The sequence below is a fragment of the Poecile atricapillus genome, chromosome 1 (assembly GCF_030490865.1).
Source record: "Poecile atricapillus isolate bPoeAtr1 chromosome 1, bPoeAtr1.hap1, whole genome shotgun sequence".
In the NCBI taxonomy this organism is placed as follows: Eukaryota; Metazoa; Chordata; class Aves; order Passeriformes; family Paridae; genus Poecile; species Poecile atricapillus.
The window spans coordinates 64,178,853-64,198,874 of NC_081249.1; the positions used below are offsets into that span (position 1 = coordinate 64,178,853).

The following is a 20,022-nucleotide window of genomic DNA, read 5'->3' on the forward strand; positions in this document are numbered from 1 at the left end:
TACTGATGGATGAACTGCGCACTTCTTTGCTACTGCATCTCTCCTTGACTGCTGTCAGATGACAGGAAAACTGGCTGGTCCCATGGTGCATGGAAGAATGGCAATGTTACCTTCTCCACTGGACAGTGTATCTTTCGGAGGATTATTTTACTCTGAAGTTATCTGGGTTGTCTGAATTTCTGGTTATTGGTTCTGTGGGTTGTGCTGCATCACCACAACCAGAACCATTTGCTGGAGTTTATCAGGTGCCAGAACCTGGGTTGGGAGAGCTGTCCTTCAGGCACAGACTGCAGGGTTATGAATCCTCCTCTTAAATGTTCTGGTTTTTACAACCCCTCAGTGTTTGTCAAGAAGCTGTTGCTGTTTGAGTGTACTTTGACATCGTACTTGAGTTAATCTTCTTTGGCCTAATCCTTTAAGACAGCCTTTTGACAAAGTCTGGGGGCCAGGTTTAATCTTAGATAGTTCTTGCTCTTTTTCTAGAGTCAGCAACTTAAAATTGTCTGTTTTCTTCCTGTGGTGCACGTGTGTTTAAGCCAGGATTACAGGAAAGCCCGGTGCAAACAGACAGAGAGCATTTGACTGCCACTACCTCCCCTGGCTGCCTTCTTTTAGGGATTTTAGAAGTATTTTGGAACCTCAAAGAGTATGTGGGTTACAAGTTGAGAACAGCTACAATAGAAATAATGTGATTTTGTCAATAGACTTGATAAAAAAAATTAGAAATCCACGTGGTTAGGGCTATTTGAGATGTGGGCAGCCTCTGTGGCAGTGTAGAGGAGTCAAGCAAGCTGATGCAAAAGTTGTGGTGGGCCTTAAGCTGTGCCAGGAAGCAATGCCTTAAGCTGTGCCTTAAGCAGTGCCTTGCCACTGCTGCTCTCTGGCAAGTTCTTTCTTAAGGTAAAAAGGCCTTTAAATCTGCTTTAAATGGGTTTCTGTGGTTTTTTGTTACCCAAGTACACTGCACAGAAATCACTGCAGCCAGGGGATTGCCACATATCACAGGCTTCTCTGCAATTCTCCTTAGAGGTGGATATGTATCTTAATATTTTGGTTGATAATGCTTAGTCTTGAATGTTTTCATGTTTAAAAACTTAACACAAAAATAGAAATAGGTGTGAATTAGAAAAAAATCCCAGTATTCCAAGTTTAAAATACTAATATTTTAAAAGAGCTGTGGAACACAGAGATTTTTATTTTTCTTGTCAAAATTACTGAGCTATTGCTCTCCTTGGAAAATCAGTCAAACATGTTGAATATATACGTGTGTGTGGGAGGGGGATGGCTGCTGTTACGAAAACTTTGAGCAAGATAACGCTGCACTTCCTTATCAGATGCCCCAGAAATGCTTGGCATTGAAGGAAGTAGACAACAGTGGATGAGTGAATGTGGGGTCCTTGAATAATTGACAGAGGAGGAAAAAGGAGGATTAAACCCATGGCTGCTTTGCCAGTTTCCATTATTTGAGGAATGTGTTTTAAAGTGGTAAATCCTAAAGTTTTCTGATGCCTTGAGAATTTTATTAAAAAGAGTGTCTAAGAGCTACTGTCTTAAGGTTGCAATTGGCATGTAGATATCTTCAAGGTACTAAGTCAAGATGCTTCACTCATTGCTCCAAAACTGAGTTTTGGAAGTATTTTTTACAAAGCCAGTTTTGGAAGAAATGTTCTTCTTTTCTTCATCTCTCTCTCCTTCTTAGGTAAATGACAAAGTCTTAAGACTTTTCTAACAGAAGAGAGATGGAAATCCTTGTCCATGATAACTGAATGCTTGAAATACAATACAGTGCTTAAACCCATAGAAAAAATACCCTTGAGAAATCTTTGAAATCTTGTTCTGTAATTTCTGTTTTGTCACAGAGACTGTTTTGTGTGAATTGTGTGGTGTTTGGAATGACGCCTCTCTTTCTTCTAATCCATGGGGCATTTTCTAGGGGTCACAATGGGTTTAGTAATCACATCCACTGCAGCCCATGATCCTGCTGAGCAGCAGTGATGGCACGTAGTTCAAGGTCTCTTTCCTAACTCTCTGCCCTGGTGTCAGGGTGAATGTAGGCAAACAGGGCCTTGCTGGGGCTCTGCCTTGTCCAACTGTGTCACCTGCAGTGCCTGGGTGCATGTGAGCTGACTTCAGAAGAGCTTTGTTGGCTTTCCTATGATTTCAAAACCAGCCTTCAGCAAATATGTTTACTTTATATTCTGTCCCCCTTTTTTTTTTTCTTTTTTTTTTAATGTTCTTTTTGTGTTTTGTTTTGAGCATGCTTGTGAGCCTGTGTTTTACAGGTTGCAGAACTGTAAAATTGTGAATTATCTTGCTCTTGTAAGCCAGCAGTGGACAGGAAGAAAGTGGAAAATACTGAATAGGCAGCATATTGCTGCGTAGGCATTTAATATTGCTACAGTGTGATATAAGTTAAAATATTGCTTATTTCCTCTTTGCTGTGCAAAACAACCTGCAGCATGTTATGACCAGGATCTAAACAATAACTGAAAAAGTAAAAACAAATGTTTTAACAGAGGAAGGCATGGCCTGCCAAATACTTAATCTAATTTATGATTACATGAATAATCAACAAACAAAATACTTGAAAACACCTGACTGTCTGGGGGAAAACTTTAATTTCTTTTTAAAAGCAGTATGAAAATGTGTGAAAATTCCCTGCAATATCTTCAGAACTGAAAGGATCCAGAATTTAAGCACGAACAGCAAGGGCTTCAGTGTTTTATGCAGTTTAACAGATCTGTGGACATAAACCCAAACATATATCAATAACAAATTGGTATGAAATTTCATAAACAAAATTGGCTAGATAATGTTGGAAAACAGGCTCCAGTAAACATGCTTTCTTTTTTTTTGTTTCATCCTTGTTTTTAAAGAGGGCTTTATGTGACCCACAGAATAAATAACTTCCTGTGTCTTGATAGCTATTGCAAATGACAGCTTCTACTGCTGACATTCCTGCTATTTTTAATCTGACGTAAGTTAATGTCCTGTAAATTTTATTTTTTTATTTATTGTTTTGAAACGAGTGCCCCATTCTGACCAGCTCAGTTAGAGAGTTCACACATCTTTGGAGCTGCACAGGGGCCTGCGTTGCTTTTCTCTCTGACTGTCTGCAAGAGGAGGAATTAAACTGCAGTACTTGAAAGAAGCAAAAGCTGTCAGGAGACAAATACTGTAGGCAAGTCCCTGTAGAGTAACTCAAGACTTCCTTGTTGCACCCCTTTGAATTGATTTATGGTGTTTTGGCTCTCAGTGTCAGCTGTACTTTTGCCTTAATATGCTTTAATGCATATCTTGGGAAAGCTGGAGGGAGACTCCACTGCCTTCTTCATCTTTGGGCAAAAGGATGGGAGGCCCCTGGCAGGCTTTGTGACTGGGAATGTGACTATTGCAGTCCTTAAATCTGAATATCGAGGCTGGCAGGCTTGGGGTGCCCAGTTACACATGGGCTTCTCTTTGAGGGCGATTGGGGTGATGATGGTGAAGCTTGCACCACGTGAAGACTGACCTCCAGTAGGAGGAAACCTAATCTGGAAATTGATAAGAGCTTTTTGGGTTTGAGGGATTAGCAATAGAAGAGGGAGGTCTTTCAAAAACAGTGTATTCTTTTCTGAACTGATAAGAGTGATACGATGTCCTCCCTGGGACACCTCCTATTCCAGCTGGTAAAAGGCACCTTATGCCTAGGGCTTCCCTGTGTCAGGCTCTGTCCAGGGGAATGGGAGACTGAATGAGGTCTGATCTCTGAGAGCTGTGATAAGGCCAGGTTCCTTGTGTGTATCAAATGGAAAGAAACAGTAATGAGGGCTAATTAATTTGACCTAGTTGGCAGGAGAAATCTGGCACTCAAAATGTCTAACAAAGCTCATTTTTGCATCAGTGTTGCACTCTGGAAGTTGTCTTATTTTATGTCCAGTGGGGTCCTGCACCTCTAGCAGCAGGTGTGTATGTAAAAGATCTCAAGCCACAATGGTGCTGCTAATCTTCCTTTTCATTGTCCTCACTGTAATATTTTACTGCTTAAAAAAAAAGGACATTTGGGTATTGCAATGCATACTGGTGCATCAGAGCTCTTGGGCTTTACTCTGTTAATTCCAGGCTTGTCATTAAAAACACAGAATTTTCCTGTCTTTTTTACTTGTTTGTGAAGGAGCAAAGCAAATAAATACAGAGCTGATGATTTAAGTCACTGTTGCCAGATGACATTCTATGGGAATGTGGACTTGCCAGTATGTAGATTGTAAATAGCTCTTTGATTTAATAAGGGTCTCTTAAGTACAGAGCACAGCCTACAGTTGTGAGGGACTAGGAATGCTTCCAAAATGGGTGTGAGGGAAGAAATTGCCCTTTAGATTTCCCTCCTCTGGGTGCCCATCTTGCTCTGAGAAATAGTGTTCTGCCTCCCATAGCCTACTGAAAATCGTGAGCATGTCTGGGGGTAACTGTTCAGAGTTGATGCCACATGTTTTGCAAGATTGGACAACTCTGACTTTATAATATTGAACAGATGTCATAAAACCTGGTGATGACTGCCAGGTATTCTTGAACTGCGGCCTGAAGAACATCACAGAAGGCAGCATCTGAGAGGAAGACGCTGGCATGAATGGTGCAACCACCCAACAGGAATCCTCTGAGTCCCAAGGAAATCAACTAAAATCCCTTTTAAGTATAAACTTCACCTTTTGAAAGAGGATGGCTGCAAGTGGCCAGACAGTGGAGAGGGACAGTGCCTGCTGGAATATAGCCAAAGGCTGTATTGAAATCTGCATGAGGGTTTTTTGCTGGCTTTGGAGCAGTAAACTGTGTTACATAAAATCTTCTGGGATGTGGGAGCAAAACTTGAATTGTTAAGAGCTTTCCTGAAGAGAGTGTGCTGGTGATCTGACCTGCTTCTGTGGTGGGGGAAAATAAGTACCAAGGCAAACTGTGTTCTAAGAAGCTGGGAGAGACTTGATACCTAGTTTATGTGGTGCCTCTTTGGGATGTACAAAGAGGAGCAATTGAAAATATATACTTGCTTCGTGTGAATTTGGGATATAAAAAAAAGAGAAATTAACAAATAATGACTGTATAAAGCAATATCCTTTACGTATTTGCAGATATGCAGGAGTTTAAAGAGAACTTACGTGATCTTATTTAAGCTATTTTAATAAAAATGTAAGAATTCAATTCTTTCCTGCTACTGCTTTGTTAACAGGAAAACGGTATTTTATTTTCTTTCCATCTATGAGATAGATAAAGGGTAAATTGGCTAGAGGAAACATAAATAGTAAAACAACGACTGTGTACTGGACTGTACTCAGATGCAAAAGAAACTGAGGGAAAGAGAAATGTCCCTTCTTTCCTCACTTTCTCTTGTTTATTACATCAACATCAGATATTTACAACACTAGGTGAAATTCATGGGATGGTTGTTATTTTTAAGCTGACACTGTCCCCTAACAAATATGAAACCTGCAGTGTCTTAACCATTAGATGCACTAAATAGTTTCTAAAGATGCCCTAAACAAAACAAAAAATTCCACTTTGTTTTAGTTTTCTTTTTGTAGTTTTGGGGACTGTACTAAAATTTTGCAAGTATATACTTGCACTTGATGTAGTCAAAATAAAGATCAAATGCATAGTGAGATGTAGCCTAAGATACCTTTCAGTCTGTAAATAAAAGGCTTTGCCCTTTTTTTCACAAGCCTTGCAGCTTCCTCAAGCCAGGGATTTCCTGTGGGGCACAGCTAACCTTGCTGCAGAGGAAGCTTGCTGCTTTCATTGACTCTTTGTTTCTGAAAAACTGGTATTCAGTGACATCCGTGACCACAGAATGTGAGTCCTGTAGTCCTTTGCTTGCTAAATTAAAAACTGCCTCTGCTATGCTAACACAAGTGTAATAAGGAGATATATTTACTTTTTTTAATGTTCTATGCAAAGGCTCAGTCAACAGAACTTTTTATGCTGTTGGATCTGTACATCCCCTTTGGTATGTTGCTTCTCAAAGTAAGAAATATGGACAGCCCTCAAGCTTCTCCAGGCATGGCCAGCCCATGGGCAGCACAGTGGATGGGGCAAGTGTCATGAACTTAGCCCGTGTCTCCAGGACATCCTGCTTTGCTTTGCCTGCCTCAGTTTTAACTCATTTTCAACTGTTGTGGGCAGCACATTGCTTGTAAATCCATCAGGTCCTGACAGTCATTCCAGTCCTTTAGGTTATCAGTGGTTTTGTGGAAGCAAATAGTCTTAATTCATGAAAATTAAGATCTACAGCTCCCTAGCAAAATATCCAGCTGAAGGGAACCTGAAGGTACAGGTCTAGGTTTGCTTGTGCCTTTACCTGGACAAGTGGCAAAGGTCTGCTTTGGTCATTATGCAGGGATTTTAGTCTGTAAAACTTATGTGGATTCTCAGGCAGGGATCTTTACAGTTGTTTCACTTAACCAGTTAAAGCTTTCTGAGTGATCATATCTGGGGTTTTTGATTTTTGTTTTTTGTTTTTTTTCTTGGAAGTTCTCTGTGTGCACTCAAAGTCCAATCAGCAAAAAATCACCGCTATTTTCTACTACAATGTGGTTTTTTCACCTCTGTAATTTGCACTTAAGACCTTGGCCTACTTCTGACCTTATTGCTTCTAATTGGTAAGAACATATTTCCAGTGTTCTGTTTAAGATGATCTGCTAGTCTAATTAGCATTGATATATTTAGCATGTATACACATTTGTACCTCTTCATTAGAGCTAATGAATGTCAATAAAAGGCAGCTTAGTTTTAGAAAGAAAAAGAGCTGGGGGGAAAGATTTTTATAAACAGTGCTGTAGTCTTTGTGATGAATTGGGTGTAACAGTGGAGAGTGGCAGAGGTGAAGCAGGCTGTCTGTTAAACAGGAAACGAGTGATTAACATTTTTTGTCCTACTGATCATAATTATTCCCACTGGCTTAAAAAAAATAAACACTGCTTAGTCTCTTTTTACTATAGCTGCAGAATAAAATTTTGAGCTATTAGTCGTTCCGGCATTGTATGGATGAATTGCCACTTTATTAATTAATTATTTTTTTCCCCAGCTTAATGAACTTTGGCTATAATTGTGATTCATGTTTTCCTTGCAATAACCTGCTTTTGCTCTGCATTTGAGGGCAGCTTTTCCTCAGACCGTTAGGCTGTGTGGTGCCTGTGTCCCTGCAGAGTCGCATTCCTGGTCACTGCATTAGAGCCCATGGTGAATAATTGTGAAAGGGCTGTCTGCTCACGGCAGCCTTCCTCAGGGCTTGACGAACTACAGATGATTCCAATGCTTTTTACCCCTTTGGTGGGCACACCTTAGCAGTGGCACATGGTGCCCACCTCGACTGCACTGTCATTCATTCGGTCTGGCGTTGGCATAATGCAGGTGCTTCCTCACCTTTCCTGAAAAAACGATGCAGGGTTTTTTATGTGCAATGGCAATACTTTGTGGGACTGGTAGGAAAGACTGATGATTTCCCTGACCTCTGAAGAAGCCCTAATATGAAGGGCATCCTGACTTCAAAACATTTCTCTTCATTGAGGTCTCCTTGTTGTCCTCCTGTGTAACTGGTGAACTTGCTTCATCATGAGCTGCATATGTGCATATGCATATATATGTTTCATATTTGTGGAAAGAAATGTTTATTTACAAATATGGAACCCTTATATTTGTCAAACACTTGTTTTCCATCTGTTGGAATAGAAAGCTTACAGCATCAATTTTGTACAGGCAGTATTAGAATTTGTCTGGATCACCAAACATAGTTATCCCTACTATCTTTGAATTTTTTTTATCTGATATTTATTTCTTCCCTTTTTTTCTATACTTTACAACTTCTAATGCTGTGATAAATGAAGTTGATAAATGGAGCCATCACTTACCCTGATGGCTGTTTGCTTTTTTTTTAATGGAACTGTGGTGCCTTCTTATTGTTGCCTTTCTTTCACCTTTGAAAATGGATAGATTTTAGACAAACTTGTTGGCTGTCTTGGTTTGCCCAGATGATTTTACCAGGGGGATGAAGGTCTAATCAACTTCATTTAAAAATCTCATGTTTTTCACGTACATTTTTGTCCCTTGTTTTTCCTAACCAGTGTCACATAGTTTCCTTGGCTTTGAAATCCTAGGAAATGTCTGTATATTTGATGTATGCTGTATTGATGATACATCATACCTGTATTGTGCTCACAGAAATAAATACAGTTATAAAACACAGTATTGACGCTGATGTAGGTGATGGTTAACCTGGCTGTGGCTCTGTCTCTCTCTTGGAGGTACAGAAAATGTAAAAGTGGTTAAAAGTTTTGGTTGGGGTCATCATATGAGGAACAGTATCCAGGTGTGTGCTTCCTCTGTGTGCACACTAGACATACTGTGAACCTTGATTATGGTTTTTACTTAAGTTCTTCCTAAATGCCTGTGTGAGGGAGAGTAGGCAGTGTTATTATCTCATTAGAAATGTCCAAACTGCCATTATGGAAAAGTGCTTTCAAAGAGTCTGCCTAGGATGAGGAAGAGAATTTAGGGTATAGCAACTGGGAAAAACTCAAATACAGGTCAACAGAGTTGCCCTCTCTGACATGTAGGCATGCATAGCCAAGTCTTACACATCAATGTCTGAAGCTGGGTATGCATTTTGCGTTCCTATATGCTACCATGATCCAGAGAAGAAGACTCCAGTGGTTGAGAAATCCCCTCCAGTCCCTGGTGGCAGCAGGCTGCAACCTGGAGGATGGCCAAGCACCTTCAGTGTTCAAAGTATGTTAGTCTTTGACTGCTATGAGAAGGAATCACAGGATAGCATAAATCTGTGAACTTGAATGCAGAATGTACAGGACTTAGATCAATGCCACTGACATACGGCCACAGGATATATATGTTCAGGTATAGCAACCATATAGCAGTAACACACACTCCATCCTGTTCTTGTACATTCATGCGTGGAAAAAGGGATGCATTACTGAAATCTTACCACATGGAACAGTTTATGGAAGTGTCTCCATGTTTGGGGTTGATGTTTCATGGGTGGTGGTCCGGGAAGGACTCTCACTATGCCACCCCATGTAACGAAAAGCACAGAGAAACAGAGCAAGGTCCCCTTGGGAGGAGGGAAGTATTTCTTCACTATTTCCAGCTGATACTTCTTAACTGTTTAACAGTGCAGGAGAAAAAATGAAGTCAAACAAAAGCACCTCCCTAAGAACAAAGGACCCAAAAAAGCATGACCTGTTTGGGAGGAAATCCTGCCCTTCCACCTTCATACAGCTGCAAGGTGGCAAGTTTCCAGCATCTTCTAAATACAACTCTTTGACCTGAGGCTAAGTGACATGCTTTCTGTCCATACTCCTAATGGACAACAGAAAAGGTTTCTGTAATAAAAGAATACCACAACTGGGTGGCAAAATCAGCTGTTTCATTAGCATTTGAGGCTTCTGACACCACAGTGTGGTGGTGTTAGTGAACACTGTAGTGTCAGGAAACTTTTTGAGAGAGAAATGTGTGCTGTCTGTAGACCAAGAGCTTATGACTGTCCAGCACTGAGTCTGAGGCAAATCCAAGCTCCATGTGCAGCATCGGCATCTGAACATTTTCTATTTGATAGTTACTAGGTAAGACAAGCAGGATTGCCTTACAACACCAGACTCTTGTACCAAAGGAAATTCTGGTAGGTCTAGAGTTAGCAATGTTTTCTCTCCTCCTTGGCCTCTTCATCCAAGCCCCATAGACTTGGCAGCGTGGCTGGAAACCACAGCAAAATGGGTGCAGATGGTGTAGCTATTGTAGGCAAACCTGCCCGTTTTGCCAGGCATGATCTAACAGCCTTGGATAGATGCCACATGGTGCCACTTGCCATGGATCGCCTCTGCTGCTGCTAGTCCGGCTGCTGATGCTGAATGAGCTGTGAGCAAGTATGCTGGAGAACTTCCTGGCCTCTGCACACTTTCCTAAGAGTGTTAATGTCTTCTTTTTAGAGTGGTGCTTGCCACTGAGGCTCCAAGAGGAGGATGATGCAAACATCCAGACCTGCAGTAAAGTCCCTGTACAAAGACCTAGAGAGACAGGTTGAGTGTCTTCTGTGAGAGCATATGGAAGTTCTTGGGGGATGGGGTCTTCACTTCTCTGCTGTGAAACTTTTGCTTTGGTGCTGTCACCAGAAGGAGATTTTGCTGGCTCAGAAACATGCTGTAAGCTGTCAGTAACAGGATGTGCTACCACAGCTGATGGTAGAACAACTTGTGTAGGCCATCCCCTTGGAGGAGGTGTAGAAAGCAGTGGACTTCTGGGATACTGTCTGAATGAAAACTTAGTGGGCAGTCATTAGACTGTTAATTTTTGTTAATGGAAATCCTTGACCTTCGTGTTATGGAAGCAGTGTTGCTCCTGTGGCCTCCCAGTTTGTTATGGCTGCATCTGCTTCTAGAGGCAAACTCCCTCCTACCTTTGTTACTGGTTGCTTGTGAATCTCCCTAGATGCCATGGCATGCTTTATTGCAATATGCAGCATATGCACCTTGATAGCAAATACGCTTGTTTTGGTAAAGTGTATTGACTGTCACATCCATTCCTCACTCTCCCTTTTGGTGGCTATCATGGCACTCTGGTGGGATGGGTGCTGCCTGTGCCCATGGATGCAAGAGTGCGGGAGAGACCGTGAGCACTTGTAGGTGCTTTTCCAAATTTGGGGTCTTGCAGCTCCCCGGATAATCACAAATCCACAGCTAGGTCCTGCTTGGAGGGGTTTGCAGTGGGGTTAAAGAGGAGCTCTGCTTCCTTCTGCTTTTGGTGCTCCAAGGTCTGGGGTGGAAGAAAGATGGCCAAGTTTCACTGTATGGTCTCACCTCAGTAAAGTGCAATGTTGTCAAGTTTAACAGAGCAACTGAGTTTTCAGGTGTTTAATAAAACACCAACCCAATTGACTAAAAAATAATTAAATACCTCAGCTTTAATTAGGATAGGAATATAATTTTTCTCAGCAATTAGTCAAGTTTAATTTAAGTTGCGTGTTTTGCTATTTATATCTTGGGTTTAAATGCAGTATTGGATATTGGTAGAGCTGTTGGAAATGTCAGAAGTACAGCTGAATGATATAAATATGTAGATTCAAAGGAATAATTATCTCAGCTTCACGAGTTTTATTAGCCGGGATGTACTCTTCACGTGGCACGTGCCTGATACTGGTTTTGCATATTTTGAGTCTTAAATCAGAAAGTCGCAGTAAGCATATCCACAGTCCCTGGTCTGAATGCTGAAGTAAGTTTGCCTTATCTCAGAGGCACAAACTCAATCCCAGGAAGCACTCCACAGGTGGCAGCAGCCCTGCTGCCATCCTGACCCAGATTTTGATGAAATTCAGTGCAGTTACTCTCTGGCATGCGATCATGCCATGCGATCTGGCATGAAATGCTGCTGTGCGAAGATCCGCTTCAAAATGCAGACGCTTGCTTATGGAGTCATTCAAGCCAGGTTTTGGGAGCCTTTGCTTCGAAGTCCAGGTGAAACCCATGGCTGAAGGCATCTCTACAGCGTGCCGGGACTGGTGGTGCTGCCGCACGCCCCAGCCACTAACAGCTGCGCCATTCCTCTGGCTGCCAAGATCCACTGCTGAAACCATACTTTTTTATCAGGTCATGTTTGCATCTGGCAAGGATTTGCAGACACAACATCATTAACAGCAGTGCATATTTTCACAAGATTTACCTCTTCAACACTTTTTCCAAGTTAGTAAATCATAGCTTCTTTAATGTCCTGCTGGCCGCGTGAAAAACAGGAATTTATGTAACAAGCTCTGGGCCGCAAACCTTTTCCTGTTAGGAAAATTTTTTTTTTCATTACTGGCAGAGTTAGGAGACAGCTCTGTTACTCAAAGAGCGACCTCAAATGTCCTCGGTACAATAATACCGTATTATAACATTTTTGATGACTAAGGAATAGCAGCGATTTGTTAAATATTTAACACTTGTGTAGCAGAGAAGAGGGAGCTAAGCCTCGTCACGGTGCTTTCCCTGGCTGATGTTTTGTGTGTTTGATATGGCTATTTTCATACTAAACAGTGATCCTGAGCCAACTGGGTATGTTTACAAAATACAGTAAAAAAAATGAACTGGCGCAGGAGGTTTTTTAATCAACAGACACACAGAGCAACTTTCTTGCGACATTTGTAGAGCTGGACTTGCGTGAGGCACAGATTTGTCTGTGGCCCTTGAGTGAAAACAGCGGGCTGTGCCAGGCTGGCCTCACAAGGTTTCTCAGCCAGCCCCTGGGGCTGTGGGCAAGTCCAAAGATGGATTTCCAGGCTTACCCTCCCTATGTGTTAGCTGCAGCTGGTGCAAATAAAATTCCAAGGCCTTCCCTAGCACCCTGTTGCTACATCAAAGATGGTGTTTTGATTTTAAGGTTACCTGAAGTGAAGAGATACAGTCCTACTTTACAGTTTCTAGGAGAATGGCTTCCTTTTGAAATTGAGTAAGGAGACACTCAAATCATAGAGAAATCAGAGAGTCATAGAATGCTTGGGGTTGAAAGGGACCTTAAAGATCATCTGGTTCCAATCCCTCCTGCCGTGGCATACCTTACATTAGACCAGGTGGCTTCAAGCCCCATCCAGCCTGGCCTTGAACACTGCCAGCGATGGGTAATTTTTGGTGGTGTCTGTTTATGAGATAACTGCAAAGATGGTTCTTTGGAGGAGATGTTGGAAGAGCTTCTGAGTTCAGGCACATGGTTTGACTCAGTGTTGTGCTGGTTGAACAGTTGGTGCCTTGAGGCCATGCTCTGCCATCTTCTGGTATTAGGGAGTGTCTTGTGCCCCGGTTGGAGGTGAAGCTGCACTTCTGGGGTCATAGTTTCAAGTCATAGTAGCCACCTGTAAGGTGTTGCAGGGCTGTAACACCTCCTTGCTGCCCTCATCTACTGAAGATCTCGTCTTTGATCCCAGAGTAACCACTTCTGTTGAGCTCTGCAGATGGCCAGTCCTGCTTTGTCTGTTTGGCTTTCCATGTTCCAAAACATACCATGGCTCTTGCAGTGAATTTGAGCCTGTCGCCTCTGGTTTCAGCCATGAGATGACTGTGCCCGGCATGCCTTCTTAAGATCTTCAGACAAGTTGCTGAAAATTACTGTGAATGGAAGGCAGGTAGTAAATTACTGATTGCTCTGCCGTTGAGGTCTAATTTCTGGTTTTACACATTTATTTAATGTGTTGTTTTGTGGTTCCCTCCTCCTTGTTATACATGAATTGCAGTCCTAGCAGAGACCATGGTACCATCTCACCCTTCTATTAGCATCTATGGCTGCCAGTTTCTGCTCTCTTTGAACTTGTGGCCTTTTGTTTGCAATTGTGTCAAGATACAGGAAAACTTTTCTGTTGATACAACGTTTTTTACATGTACTCAGCAGGAAATTATATGAGCAAAAATACGTATATTTACAGCTTGGTAATGCAAAGATTAGTCTCTTGTTAAAAGGTCGGCCTGTGGCTTTCCATTTTGGAATTTTATTTTTTTTTGTCTAACATGAAACATTATTCATGGCTGAGGAGGTTAAAAAAAAGCTCCAGTACCTCTGGTCGTTCTTGGCACAAGTCATCTGGTGCCCTCAGATATTTGAGGAGTCAATTTTTCATATTAAAATGTTGATTTTGAAAGGAAAAAATGGTTTTAAGACTGAGGGTTTCATTTCAAGCTTGTCTATGCTCTTTACATTCCTTTATATTCTATGATTTCTTAGGCAATTTATGATGTTAACTTACAAAAATTAGAACTTAGTCCTCATTTGGTTTTCTATATTTATTTTCTCATGTAACACAAATGATATAAATCTCATTAATGCTCAGTAGCAATAGCGACAAGTTTGTGTGTCGCGTGTCTGTAGGGTTTTGGGATGTGCAGGGTGAGAATCCATTATAAGGACCAGAGAACAGGATCTAGCGTTCCTGAACATTGTGTAAAGTAATAATTAAAATAAATTCCATAAATACAGTCAGGTACATTTATTAGAAGACTCACTTCAATCGTCTTCTTGATCTTCTGGCTTATTTTGTCTCCTTTATGTGGAATTTTTATTTCAGAACAGTTCCTGCAGTTTTATTTAACTTTTTATAATGTCAGATGTGATGGAGGCAGATGACAGACAAATTGCCATGGCGACTCTTTGCAAGCTTGTTTCAGCCAGTTCTGTGAGCAGATAAAAGATGTTTCCAGGCTGGCATGCTTTCTTATTTAATGATTACCCCTGTGTTTTCTAACAAAATGAGAGTATGCTTACAAAACCAGGTGTTAGTATGCCATAAAAGATGCATGTCTTCCCCATTTCTTACATGCTATTCTGTTTTTTCAGAATTCAATCCGTCACAACCTGTCTCTGCACAGCAAGTTCATCAGAGTGCAGAATGAGGGAACAGGGAAGAGTTCCTGGTGGATGCTCAATCCTGAAGGAGGGAAGAGCGGCAAATCTCCTAGGAGGCGAGCAGCGTCCATGGATAATAACAGCAAGTTTGCCAAAAGTAGAGGCAGAGCTGCCAAGAAAAAAACAGCCCTTCAGTCTGGTCAAGAGGGAAATGGTGACAGCCCTGGATCACAGTTCTCAAAGTGGCCTGCAAGTCCCAGCTCTCACAGTAACGATGACTTTGATAACTGGAGTACATTTCGACCTAGAACGAGCTCTAATGCCAGCACAATTAGCGGAAGACTTTCTCCTATTTTGCCAGAGCAAGATGATCTTGGAGAGGGGGATGTGCACTCCATGGTATACCCATCATCAACCACCAAAATGACTTCAACTCTACCAAGTCTTTCAGAGATGAGTAATTCTGAGAACATGGAAAATCTTTTGGATAATCTCAATCTCTTGTCACCTAATACATCAATGACTGTGTCAACCCAGTCTTCATCTGCCACCCTGATGCAGCAAACACCAGGTTACTCGTTCGCATCCTCGACCACAAGTATAGGTTCACCAAATCCTGACTACAGGAAATTCACTTATGCTCAAGCTAGCATGAACTCTTTGTCCCAGATCCCTATGCAGACTCTCCAAGACAGTAAATCAAGCTACGGATCGATGAGCCAATACAACTGTCCTGCGGGACTTCTGAAGGAGTTACTGACTTCCGACTCTCCGCCGCACAACGATATCTTGGCATCAGTGGACACTGGTGTTTCCCAGGCTGGTGGCAGGGCACTGGGCCAAAGTGTGCTGATGGTGGCCAACTCGGTGGTGCCGAACTACGGCAGCCAGCCGCCCCACAACAAAATGATGAACCCCAACGCCCGCCCTCACCAGGGACATAACCAGCCAGCGCCTGCAGTCAATGGCCGTGCCTTGTCACACACAGTGAACACCATGTCACACACATCAGGGCTAAATCGCCTGTCGACAGTGAAGACTTCGTTACAAGTGCCTATGAGTCACCCAATGCAGATGAATGCCATGAATCCATATGCCCCTGTTAACAGTTGCAATGGCTACGGGAGGGTGGGAATTGTTTCCCTCCACCAGGAGAAGCTTCCCAGTGACTTAGATGACATGTTAATCGAACGGTTGGACTGTGACATGGAGTCGATTATCCGTAATGACCTCATGGATGGAGAAACGTTAGATTTTAACTTTGACAGTGTATTGCCTAACCAAAGTTTTCAGCACAGCGTAAAGACAACCACACACAGTTGGGTGTCAGGCTAGGATATAGTAGGAGGAGGTAAGCTGTGCTTTTTATAATAAATCTGCAAAACAGCTAAAGAGAAAATAAAGAAAATGTCAAGATGCTTAAAATCTGGGAGTTCTTCTGTGTTATCACGTGAACTCCCTCGGTAACAGTCAGTCACTTTCCAGTCCTTTGTTAGTTTGAGAATCAGGTTTGCACTGGTGCATTGGGACTGTCAAGTACTGACTTCTCTTACTTCATGTGGAGCACTCATGTTTTGTCATTGATGTTTTAAATAAAAAACTTGCTGGTTACTAGCCAGTAATGAATACTTTTTTCCCCCCATTTAAAGTATCTTCAATCTAGCTTGAGCATATTTTAATAGATTTATTCATCTGTTGTAAATGTTAATTTGTTCTTCTTGTTGTTTTTTCTTTCTTCCTAGGCTATGGTTAAATTCTCCAGACTTGTCTGACAGCAGGAACTGAGAAAAGCAGTACAAAGATGTCCTTCACCTTTTTTTTTTAATTTTCTTGACAAAGCTGTGCGCATGCACTAACTTTTTTTGGGGTCTTTTTTCTTTTTTTTCTTCATTTCGTCAGAGTTGGCAGCAGAGAGAGTATTTTCCTGTACAGGATGTTTGCCCAAGGTTTGCAGGTTATGTGCTGCTGTAGATAAGAACTGTGCCATTGGAAATTTCATTACTCTGAAGTGCCAAATTCACTACACCATATAATTACAGCAAAGACTCTTACTTACATCATGTTATGCTTTCGGTTTTGTACAGTATGATCTGTAGGAGAATTGTTTTTTAAGACTTACCTGTTTTGGTCCAAGAAAAGTTTATAAACTTTTGTAAAAATACTGTGATGATCTCATGCCCTAAGTAAGTTTAACCCTTGTTGATGTTACCTGTGTTTTGATGAATTGAGATAACCATGGACTTGCCTTGCAGCAGTATGAACTGCATTATTTTACTGAAAATTGCCACACATTTCATATGGGAAGAGAATAGCCTGTTAAATATGATCCTACTTAACTCACTGACTATTCAAAGCAAACAGTAGGTTAAATGCCATTTGATAAGTTACCTGTATTTGTGTAAATTTATGCAAGAATATATCTGGATTTCATTGTCAGATTAATCACTTTATTGTTTGGCTTAAGATAATTTTGGGAATACTTTCCAAGCTATTTTTCTTATAATTAAAATCTACTTTTGTTACATAGGCAACTTAAAAAAAAAAAAAAAAATCTGAGATCTGGCAGCATTCATAACCTCTTCATTTTGTACAGTATTTTAACTGGATTAAGTACATGTTTTTATAAATTTCCCTAGCACCTGGGAGTGCTAATAAAGGAAAATCTTAATAAGGATCTTGAATACAAAACATTTCTGTCCCTTTTTTTTGTTGTGTGATGTATAAATATAGACAACTTTATGTTTAGAAATATTTAATCAGTTTTATATATATGCATTTTTAGAAATGTCATCTGCTTCTATTATCATTTTAACTACCACAAAGTGTTAAGTATTCATTGTTAAGATGCTTGTACAATGCTTCACATTTATATTTATTTCGTGGAGGTCTCATAATGTTTGTGCACCCAAGAGCAGGACCTTTTGTGGAAAATTTGTAGTTGTAGTAAAATTAATGACAAAATTGTCATTTGTCTTAATTAGCAGTAGCTTTAGGATTCATCAGTGTTTCTGTTGTAAAGAAGATTTCAAGAGACAAAAATGCTACTTTTGAGTGGGAGACTAAAACTTTGACCTTATTGCAGGACAAAAAAATGACTTCTTTTCAAAAAGAAAGATAAAGTAAGTGGCAAAGCTATACAAATGCATGAGGTTTAGGGTAGGGGACAGCATTAATAACAGAGATCTTATTTCTGTGGAAAAACCTGGTCTTGCTGGAGTAAGCACACTGACAGCTACCTGAGCATTTTCAGGAGCGGGTCTTGGAATAAATGATTTCTGATTTATTGTAATTGCATGTTGCAGTTTTCATGGATGTGTGAATAGCAGGCCTCACCTGTCTTTTCACTGGTTGCTACACAACGTTTGTGTTACAGAAATCCTTGGAGCTTTTTTTTTGCACTGACAGAATTAACAGCTTTTTTTGCTAGGGCTGGCTGTTACGAAGAAGGGGAGAAGCAAGTATTTTTACATTGATTTTTCTTTTGTCTAAATAGTTCACAACCAGAAAAGGTCCTAATTGAAACTCATCTTCCCTGTAGTGATGGTGTATGGTGGAGAAGGAAACAGAACGTAAGCCAAGTAAATGAAGTTTAGTAACAAGCCATGTATTTAATGATCCTGTTACGACTTTCCTAGGGCTCTGCAATGTATTTATTGATGTGCTAGCATTTAGCTCCCTGTTGGGCTTAAATCATTACTAATTACAGCTGGTCCTACTTTTGTAGATATGCTATTACGGTTGTCAGGCAGAACCAGAGGCTGACGTGACACAGGATCTTCCCCAGCATGACACTGCTCTTTCAACCTGTTTTGAGCAAAATCAAATGTTCTTAGTGCCAAAGCCTCAATGAAGCCACCTGCTTTTACAGGCAAATACTTCCAGTAGCATCCTCACCATCAAATGCCTAGTCTCTGAAACATGATAGTAAATCCTGGCAGTGGAGCAAGTGGAGGGCTCATACAGGAGTTTCTGAAGATCATTCTGTCTGCTGCATGTGCAAAAATGTTTGCTCCCAAATAGGCACTGATACACATAGGCCAAAGTAGTCATAAAATCCACCTCTGCATGCACAGAAAGCAGTAAACAATGCTATACTCCATGGGGATGCAGCTGAACATGCTACATTTAATAATATACCTCCTGTTTATTATTTACTGCTACTGTATAACTTCCTGTAAAGAGATATTTTATTCATTTCTTTTTATACCTATGAATAACATAAATGTAGTCTTTCCTTATTTACAACAGTCTGTAGAAAGCCCTTTTATGTATTGTGAGAAAACGGTTGTAGGTAATCAGATTTGGGCTGCATGGTCAATTGGCATTTTTGAGGGTTTGGGGTTGTTTTTTAATTTTGAGAGGTTTGTTTGTTCTTTTGTTTTTGGTTTTCTTTGTTTCTGTTTTTTTTTTTCTTTTTTTTTTTTTTTTTTGTGGTGCCATTCTAATGTTTCGCAATTGTAATTCTGGAATACTGTGAAGTTGGTGAAGGAGCATGTTGTCTGCCTTGAAAACAAACATTATGTGACCTCTAGTTATAAATCCTTTTTCAGTAAAAGTACCAAGTTTCTGGAGTAACTTAGTTTGTCAGAATTGTTGTAAATGATTGGTTTGTGAATTGTGCAGATGATCTTACCTATGCAGCCTTGTTTTTGACTTTTCTCTGGTTTGTACTGTTATTAAAAGTTTATTGTATTATAGAGCTGTTCAGATATTTTAAATATAAAGATGTATTGTTTCCATAATATAGCTATATGATACATGTTTAGGTAGTAGATGCATTAATTGGAAAGCTCTGCTTTGATAAACTGACAGTTTGACTACACTTATAAGCAAAAATCATATTGCTTATTATTGGCTTAAGTCAACAGAGCATCCCTGAGAAGTTAAAATTGGACCAATTTTAAAACAGTATAAAATTTGCACTTGTTAAACCACTGGATGTATGTTAGTACTTTTTTTATTTTTTTACTGATTTGAAATTCCTATTTTCATTATGAAATTGCTAGGATTCTTAATTTATGACTGATTTTAAATAAGGTATTCTCATTATTATTATTATTATTGTTATTGTTATTATTATTATTATTTTGGTAATCGTAATGTAAGATGCAGCATGGTTTATGCAAGCAAAAAGCAAATTATTCAACATGAAAACTGGCCTCTTTTTTGAAGGTGTTCCACAAACCAGCAATATCTGAGAGATTGGCATGTACATACTGCTAGTTCTATTTGCGAGTGGTGTGACAGCTCTTCAACGCTTCACTGCTCTGACTTAGTCACATTGCAAAATTAAAATTCATACGTGGATATTTTCAGAAAAAGTGCCTGATGTACTTCTACAGACACATGAGAACAATCCCTGACAGTTTGTTGTATAAAGCCATAAATGTATATAAATTATGTTAAAAAGATTTTGTGTCCTTTCTTGTATACCGAGAATGAGATTTGTACCAGGATTCTACTTGTGATTAGTAATCCTTCTACTGAGATGTTGTCGTAATCACTTTCCTCACCGTGTAATCTTTTAATGATGATGATCCTGTTTGGACAATCCTGATGGCATTAGCAATTTTATACAGAAAAATACCTCATGGTACCAAGTCTTGCCTGGTGAGATGATAACGTATTGATGAGCAAACACTAACTGCAGAATAGTTAACAAATTTTCCATTACTTGGTATAAAG

General features: G+C 40.3%; 1 protein-coding gene across 1 annotated transcript in view; it reads left to right on the forward strand.

The window, feature by feature from the left end:
* FOXO1 (forkhead box O1) overlaps positions 1-19,748 on the forward strand; it is a 61,222-nt gene extending 41,474 nt beyond the window's left edge. The window contains exons 2-3 of the mRNA XM_058829585.1: positions 14,329-15,688; positions 16,080-19,748. Coding sequence (XP_058685568.1) covers positions 14,329-15,672 — 1,344 coding nt within the window. The 3' untranslated portion in view covers positions 15,673-15,688; positions 16,080-19,748. The remainder of the gene's footprint in view (positions 1-14,328; positions 15,689-16,079) is intronic.
* Positions 19,749-20,022: the final 274 nt, after the last annotated feature.